General features: G+C 35.8%; 1 protein-coding gene across 2 annotated transcripts; it reads right to left on the reverse strand.

Annotated features, from left to right (window-relative positions):
• Nucleotides 1-289: 289 nt before the first annotated feature.
• Nucleotides 290-7,241, reverse strand: LOC102076235 (myelin-associated glycoprotein). 2 transcript variants are annotated; one of them, XM_013266959.3, is made up of 9 exons: nt 7,040-7,241; nt 6,302-6,368; nt 5,730-6,080; nt 4,448-4,738; nt 3,518-3,769; nt 3,157-3,414; nt 2,968-3,058; nt 688-757; nt 290-612 (listed from the first exon to the last, which is right to left on the reverse strand). In XM_013266959.3, exons 2-9 carry the CDS (start codon nt 6,348-6,350, stop codon nt 577-579), a joined length of 1,398 nt encoding a protein of 465 aa, XP_013122413.2. In that variant the 5' UTR covers nt 6,351-6,368; nt 7,040-7,241; the 3' UTR covers nt 290-576. The 2 variants fall into 2 exon arrangements, with proteins under 2 accessions (XP_013122413.2, XP_025760464.1); XM_025904679.1 differs by having other exon boundaries at nt 6,302-7,241.
• Nucleotides 7,242-8,760: the final 1,519 nt, after the last annotated feature.

Raw genomic sequence — 8,760 nt, forward strand, 5'->3', positions numbered from 1 at the left:
AAGTAATTCAAAAATGTTGGAACACCTGTAGGAATTAGTAGTACCAGCTTTCAAAGCTTGACAACCTCCATTGCTGCAGAACAGCTTTAAATTGTTAACCCATTTTGTGTTTCCTGAAGAAGGTCTTTTTGTATAATTCTGAAATATACATTTCAGTTTTGGGTAACCTTACCTTTTATTTTAAAACCTCTGGCAGTTGACCACTTACCTTTTTACCCTTTTAAGCTTTTTGACCGGTACTGTGTATCAACATTAATAATAACAATTTCAAAAAACAACTCGAGGTTAAAAGTCTGGCATCAGATTTATCACAATTCTTTTTACTTCGGTTTTTCACAGGACAAACAAAGGCAAAATTTGAAATGTCCTATATAGTTACTATATTTTAAACTAAAATGTGAATTGAGATGACAGAAAACATGTAATGGAATATGCATGTGATTTACAATAAAAAATGAAATGTACTCATTATTTTAGCCTCTTTTCCTTGTGAGAAGGGAGCCGCTGAAAGTATTTTTGTTCTGACTCCCATCAGAGCTTATAAATATGCAGACTGCAGCTGGTTTTCCACAGATGTTAGACATTGGTCTTTAATGGGACACGCCGCTTAGTCTGCATAGAAAAAGAAGATTAATTCACTTATTTTTTTCATGCACACACAGAACTGATGTAGTAAGCTTTACCCACCCGGACGTTGCCATATACATGATCGTTGCTGCAAATGTCATTGCTGTGGACATCCTCATAGTTCTCTTTCCTGAAGAAAGACAAAAAGCATATACTGAAATTCAAGTTAATGAATCAGTGAATCATTCTAAATAATGAGTAAAATTGTGTTTTTTGCAAACTGAGGTAAAGATCTGAACACCACCAGTTAGATCCTGGTGGTGTTTTTTCTTGTCAGAATGATATGTGACTGTTATAAGACACATTATGCTATATTCACTGATACTTCGACATGCATGACATAAGCAGTGTTGGATGTAATTCATTACATGGTAACACATTAATGTAATCATTACATTTTTCAGTAATACAATAATGTAATGCATTGCTGTACTAAATTCAGGAATTACATAACAGTTCACTTGGATGATAAATGTTCGGCAGTTGCACCGTGGGCTGATAGAAAAAAAAAGTCAAACGTGTTTTTTTTCTTAATGCAAACTCCTGCTTGTCAGGGTCTGGCTGTGTAGCAAGCAGAGGTTGGACCCAAATGCAGGACAACAAAACAGTAACTTAAACAGCATTATTGCTGAGGGCTACTAATTCAGAGTACAAAACAATAAACTCCTGGCATTGTAACTAATCTGCAAAACATAAAGCACACAGCACAGGGAGGACACATGGCAGGAGGACATGAAGACTGACGACGTGACAAGGAGCCGAGATAAACTGGAGACTTAAATACACAGGATAACGAGAGGATGGACAGCACGTGGACACACAGCAGGACCAAATCTGACTAACAGAGCAGGGGAAGCAAAACTGAACATAAAACACATGAGAAAAGGTAGCTTCAAAATAAAACAGGAAGTGACACCCACCATGAGACCCGGACAAAGACGAGCAAACTTAAAAATTGAAGAGTGACACAGAAAGCGAGAGAGACACTAAGAAGTGTGCTAAAGACAGAACACAGAGACCAAGACTATAATGGACAGGACATGACAATACAACTGACAAACAGGAAATACTGTGGACAACACACAAGGAAAACACTATGGGAACTAAACCAGAACCACTAGAGATAAACAACAAGAAAAACTAAACTAGGAAGTATGAGTCAGTCTAGAAACACCATAATGATTTGTCAAGAAGTCCATAAACATCAAGCACTGGATCAACGACCCAGGACCATGACACTGCTGCAATCAGCCGATTTCAGTCCATGTGCGGGAGAAAAAAATGGTGGAAGAAATGCAGCTTTTGAGGAGCATCATTATGCCCTACCAAGAGGACCCCCATTTATAGACCCAGGACATGCAAGGGAGATTATATCTCTCGGGTGTCCTATGAATGCCTCAATGTTGCTGTTGAAAGGGATGTATGTTCTTGGCTTCCCTGCTTATGCTGTTGCTCCAATGACGAGACTTCAGATGAGCAGAAGGAATAGGCTAGATCAGGGGTGTCGAACTCCAGGCCTCGAGGGCCGGTGTCCTGCAGGTTTTAGATCTCACCCTGGGTCAACACACCTGAATCAAATGATTACTTTATTACCAGGCCTCTGGAGAACTTCAAGACATGTTAAGGAGGTCATTTAGCCATTAAATCAGCTTTGTTGGATCAAGGACACATCTAAAACCTGCAGGACACCGGCCCTCGAGGCCTGGAGTTCAACACCTGTGGGCTAGATGATTTATTGTTTTGTTATTATACATTTCAACTTTTACTTAAGTTATTTTCATGAATTTTCAGACAATGTGTGTCATTCATAATTCAACAATGAACCAGACTTTTCAGTCACATTTTATAAACATTTGAATGTTAATTTGTCATATTTCAATGACATTTTTTGTAGTAACTTTTTCATATCATATTTAATATTGGCTTATTTTAACTGTTTTTCCTTATTCCTTATTTTCTGCTTGAAGTATAATATTTATGGATGAAGCAAAGTGCCACACACCTTAAGCAACATGATTGATTGTTGAAGAATATGAATAATGGTTTCAAGCGTCTGTGTTTAGGGAGTTTTTGACATTCATTAAATAGTTCTTAAATTTAACTTGATATCAGAGTTCTTCTCAGATTTAGACTAGCCAGTTAAACTAATATTATTACTAATATTACTTCTTTTGTCAACTAAGAAATTATTCACTAGGAACATCCCTGATCTTAATGTATATTTGTTTGTATCATTATGTTCTTTTGCTCTTCTTTAAAGTCCTTATAATCTGTATCCTGACCTTTATAATAAACCTAAATATACACACTACTATATAAATATTTTCTGTAATAACGTACCTTTTGTTAACAACTCCAACTCCGGTGGCTATCAAAATAATCAACAATATCACAACTGTTCCAGAAACAATAAAAATCTTCTGCATGTTGTCTATGAAAAAAGAAAGATACATTGTCTGAGTGGGTTTTTTTGTCATGTAAATATGAAATTGTAAATAATCTGTACTCGAGACAGAAACTTTTTCTTACCATTTACAAGTAACGAGAGTGTGAGGTTTTCATTTCCCAGTGTGTTGTTTGCCAGGCAGTGAACAAACTTAAAGGACCCAAAGTCTGTCTGCAGAGTCCCAGTAGTAACAGAGCCATTTGTCTCTACACTGCTGTTTTGCAGCCTGTCACCAAGAACAAAATGGACCATGCTGGGAGGCCTGGACTCTACGATGCACTCACATTTTAACACACCCCAATCTGAGGAGCACTTTGAGGAAGTCCTAATGTCAGGGGCATCTGTAAGAACAGCAAACATAATTATAAAATAACAGATAACTACATATTTATTATGAAAATAAAAATTTATTTTGTTGTTATATTTGTTCTATTACTTACTTACATAACACATTGAGCTTCACGGTGCTTGACCTGACTTGTCCTTCTTCATTGACAGCAGTGCAGTACACGGCCTCTACTGAGTGTCTGGAGACAATTAATATTGTGTAGGTTTGTCCCTTATTCAGCAGAGCTCCAGTTTCACTGTGCCACTCATAGCTGCTGACAGGGTTTGCATCACTGGAGCACTTCAGGTGTGCAGTCTCTCCCTCATTCACATCTGACTGGTACTCAACCTTCACATTCACTGGAGCATCTGCATAGAAACATTTAATCCTTCATGTTACTGTGCAGGGTTTTATCTTATTTTACATACAGGCAGGTCAAAGTTGAGCTTTTTTAAACATTCTGACATGATGGTGGCACCAAATGAAAACTTCAGGGAGCTGCCAAAGTCAGTGACATTATGTAGACCATGAATGTACTGACAAAATATCAAAACAGTCCATTCACCAGTAGAGATATCTGAGTAAGCATTACACTTAGAGATCACTAGACTGACATCACTATCAATTCAGCAATGATGCACAAAAGTGAAATGACAATTAAAATGACAAAACGCCTTAATAATAAATTTAAGGATAATCTGTAAAACCGTTTTCTTGTAGGTGATTATTTGGACAGAAATCAATCTCAAAATCACCTCAGTCTAAATACCAAACAACTTCATGTTGACTGTAGGGATAATGTAGATGAGTGATGATTACTCTGAATCCTGTGACTGTGGCAGAAGCTGTGAAAAATAGACTATATTCAATTTAATTTTATATGTGACACAACTTCACATTTGGTGGTGAAACTAAATCATGTTACATATCACAGTGCAAAATACTGACAATTTTTCTGCTCAGGTTTAGTTCTACACTTACTCTTTCTTTATGATACAATGATTTTCTTGTATCATCAAAAAATGTACTGATAACTTCACACTTACATTTTACTTTAAGGGTCTTGGATGTTTCTTGATGCTTTCCTCCGTGGTATGTAACTCTGCATTGTAAAGGTCGGTTGTGATCAGTGCGGTTTGAGTGAAAGGTCAAAGTAGATGTTGCTTTCCACTGGCCATTTTGAAGCTTCTGTGTTTGAAGGTGATGCTCTCCAGAGTGACTCCAGTGGAAATCAGGTGGATATGTGGGGCAGGAGTGAAACACAGAGCAGGATGCAGACACATTTTCACCCTCCTTTACCTCCTCTTGCACAAAGAAATCAGTGGGATTTGGTTCATCTGTGTTAACAAGAGAGATCATGAAAAATGCAACATGTTAGTTAGCATTGGGCAGCTGATGTTATGTTTTACAAAGATTATAATTATGACCTTGCCCATTTTGTGTTTAAGAACTTTGTTAAGAAAATATAAAAACATTTTGATATTCACACACATAGTCTACTGAGGTCACACACAATACAGAAGTATCACCTACAACATTATAAGGAAATATGTGGGAAAAGTTATAAGAAGAAAAGTATTGCATACTTTGAATTGCTGTCCACAGGAAAAAATATAAATAAATAAATAAATAAATAGATACATTTGGTTAAAAATATAACAGGAAAAGAGTGGAGGCTATTTCTTGTGCTTTTTTTGCCATGTTTGCACATGTTTCCTAATTAAATTGCAATTTTCCAGAATTTGGGTTTTCAGTTTGACTGAAGGATGAAGAAAACTTAAATTTTGTGGCAATGGCATATATCACCTAAAAAGAAAAGGTTTTTTTAAACAACCTAATTTAATAGCACAAATGAAAGAGAAATAAACACATCTGAAACCCAGTGACTATGTATTAACTGAAAACCAGTCTTTCAAGGTTATAGTTTGTCACTCTGGAGTTTCTGAAAGAAAACCTGTGATGCAAGCCATAGAAACAAAAAATGGTGAAAAATAATGACATAAAAGTGCTTTTATGGGTTGATTTGCTGATTTGCACAAATGTTTTATTAAGTTTTAGATTTGAATGAGACCGTTACCAGGATTAAAAAATTGGTCATCAAATTACTGCCCAATTTTCCAGACCACCGCACCCTGACTCCACACTGTTCACTTATCTGATACTGATGAAAATGAATCTGGTCAGACCCAATATACAAAAACTACAACTCATCAGAAATGCAGAATTCTAAACATCAAATATCAACACTGGAAATGAAGAAAGGATTATGAGAAATATAAAGTGTGCTTTACTTTTATGTGTTCCCTCAAATTTGTTGACTTTACTTACCCATCACTGAAATGGAGACTTTGTTATTCCTGTAAGAAGCTCTGTTGTAACCTTCAATTTCAATCCTGAAATAAAAAGGTCCTCTGTCATTTTGTTGGAGATTTTCAATCATCAGAGAGCAGTTCTTGCTGGCGTCTCCAAGAAGTTTTGTTCGACTCTGATACTGCTTGACAATTTTCGACTCAGCTGAATGATAGATGACTCGATCCCCCTCAGTGGTCATCCAAATCCCTGTGAAGCTTTTGGCCTTCCCTTGGGGATCTGGGTAGTTATAAGAGCAGGGGATCACCACACATGAGCCAAGGAGACCATTAACCAAAGACGGCACATCAATGGTCCAAGGTGAGGCTTCTGTTTGAGTAACCAATGAATGTCACAGCCGTGTTGAAAGGAAACACAAAAAATAAGACAACCAACAAGAGAAGTGAAGTGTAAATAAATGAAGTACAAATTCCCCTAAAAATTTGACATTTTACTAGATAAAAAAGATACATCACAAGGCAAAAAAACTGACAGTTCACTTCTAAAGCATATTAGAAGTAAATGTGTATACTTTACAGAACTTATCATACCTTTGAAGTAAGCACACATGAAAAAATGAAGCCACTGTAAAGCATACATCTCTTCTCACTGCCAGATCTAAAATAAAAAAAAGAAGAAGAAAGAAACCAAAGTGATATATATGTGTGTAATTGCTTTTATCCCCTCTCCCCCTCCAGTGAGTTGCAGCACATCGCTGTCTCACTCGAGCCTGGTTCTGCCAGAGCTTCCTTCCTGTTAAATGACATTTCTCTTTTCTTGCTACCTTGCTATCTTGAAGTGTTTCAGTTGTTGGATTGTTGGGGTTTTCTCTTTGATACTGTAAAGTGCTGTGATTTGCAGTACATAAATAAAATGAAAATAATAAGACCCCTTATCCCCATTGATTTGCAAGTGCTTTTAATTCTTCTACAGAGCTATTTATTAGTACAAGCTCAGTCTTCAAAGTTGATCTTGAGTTGAATAAGAGAGAGCTCATGATTGAAATGAAAATAGAATAGTTAGGCTCTAATTTAGTGCTCTAATGAGTGGGATAATTAATTTATTATGTAAAAACAAGACATTTGTTAGTGATCGATAGTTTTGGAGAGAAATTGATCAAGCAAGACGAGGATGAACTAATTCCCTTAAAATTGAAAGCAATAACATCTGATATGTGTAGAAAGTAAGGTGCAGTTACCACAACAAACACATCAGTGAGGAGTTTCACTAACCAGGAGAAAAACATTTTAAATATTTTTTTGTCTATAAGGAGAATGACTGTACAGTACCTTAAGTTGTATCACAGGTGCAGAGCTGTCGCTACAGGATTTCCTTTACTTAGTTGATGCCTACATGTTGTCACATGATATGATGTCTGGTATGATTTCTGCTCACACTCCTATCTGAGCACTTAATTTCCAGGATGCCAAACTAAAGTAATACAACGTGTCATTGTGTGTTTAACTGGGTCTTACATAATGGGCAGAAGAGAAGCATTTTAGTTTTGTTTCTATTACACACACACACAACTAATAAATAAAGAAACACCCATTAAATCCCCAATTTATATATTAATCTTATTTCCACTTCATTAGTTTAGAGAGAAAACCACCTTTGAAGAACAACTCCTCACATACTCCTATTTTTGTGCTGACTGAACTGTCCAAAGTGAATTCAGTCTTTTTTTTTCAATATTTAATTACCAACAAGCCAAACTAAAGTAATACATTCTGCTGTTGTGTGTTTAACCAAGTCTTACAAAATGGCAGAAAGAGAAGCATTTTCACTTTTGCTTCCACAAGTTGTTATAGGAAACCACACCTAATGAGAGACACTGAACAACCCCTCACCTATTTGCACTTGCACTACAGGGTCTCTTTGAAAAGAATTTTAATGTTGCTGCTGAGCTATTTAGTTTATCTTGACTTGAGGAAGTCACAAATGAAGATCAGTAAAATTTTAGTAAAATGTCATAATCATGCAGCAATTTAAATCTAAAAGTGGTTTCACTTTTCAAAAACAATAAGTATTCATGAAATGTATCAATTTTGCTGTTATTGTTTAGTAATAAATGATTGCTTATTTGATGCACGAGCTTCATGAGAATTTGATTGCAATGTCAGATAACCAAAATTACTACAAAAAGACTGATTAGAACACCACAAACAGAAAACAAGATTCCCAACGAGTGTAAGATTAACTTTAAAAATAAGAGGATAAGAGGCACAGCAGTTTCAATTTATTACATGTTTAAAATTTTCCCTTTTCGATTATTTCAAACACAAAACTGCTGGTTAGCTTTCATTTACAAGGAGAATTAATACATAGATAACATGATGATGTTACTTGCGTTACAGTGATAAAAATAGTGCTTCTCCTTTCAGAAAATAAAGCATAATCCACGCCAGCACATTCTGATCTTGCTCCCCTTCTTATATTGTGATTATTATGTTTTAATATGATGCTACAGTGCTAGGTTCTTCTATAACATAAGATGCAATGATACATTGTCTTTGACAATGAATAAATGACACAGTGTTATTTAATTTACTGTTAAAATTTTCATAATTTTTATGCATTTTTTGTATCCTCTTGCCAACTTCTGGCTAGTATTAATATCTGAGTACAAAAGGAGGCCAGTTATTTAAATGTATCATGTCTGAGTTCTTTTCCTGAATGGACTCAAAATGCAGACATAATGTCCAAGTTCAGTGTGTTTATTTAGAGTGAATAATTCAAAAACAAACACAATCAAAACCTCTGATGGTTGTAGCAGAAATCTCCAAGCCGAGTGACCATCCTTCCCTTCTAGGAATTGACCCTCACAAGTATATGGTCACCATTGTGAATTAAGTCTTGTTATTTATGTACATAATTGTTGTGTACTGATAGTAGTATTAGATTTTACAGTCCTCAAATTTTGTGTTGTAAGTGAATGTGTGCCACTGTGGACAGTAGATGGCAGCAGAGTGCCTTGGAACTGAGTTTTTGACATAGCTGCCATAAGCTT

This window comes from Oreochromis niloticus, unplaced genomic scaffold, assembly GCF_001858045.2.
Source record: "Oreochromis niloticus isolate F11D_XX unplaced genomic scaffold, O_niloticus_UMD_NMBU tig00003277_pilon, whole genome shotgun sequence".
Lineage (NCBI taxonomy): Eukaryota > Metazoa > Chordata > Actinopteri > Cichliformes > Cichlidae > Oreochromis > Oreochromis niloticus.

Excerpts from the sequence above, each read along its gene's own strand:
- LOC102076235 (XM_013266959.3), bottom strand. The coding sequence starts at position 6,350 with ATGTATGCTTTACAGTGGCTTCATTTTTTCATGTGTGCTTACTTCAAA. Across the intron at positions 758-2,967 it reads GTTGGAGTTGTTAACAAAAG|GAAAGAGAACTATGAGGATG; the intron begins GTACGTTATTAC and ends GTCTTTCTTCAG. Across the intron at positions 613-687 it reads ATGTATATGGCAACGTCCGG|ACTAAGCGGCGTGTCCCATT; the intron begins GTGGGTAAAGCT and ends TTTTCTATGCAG.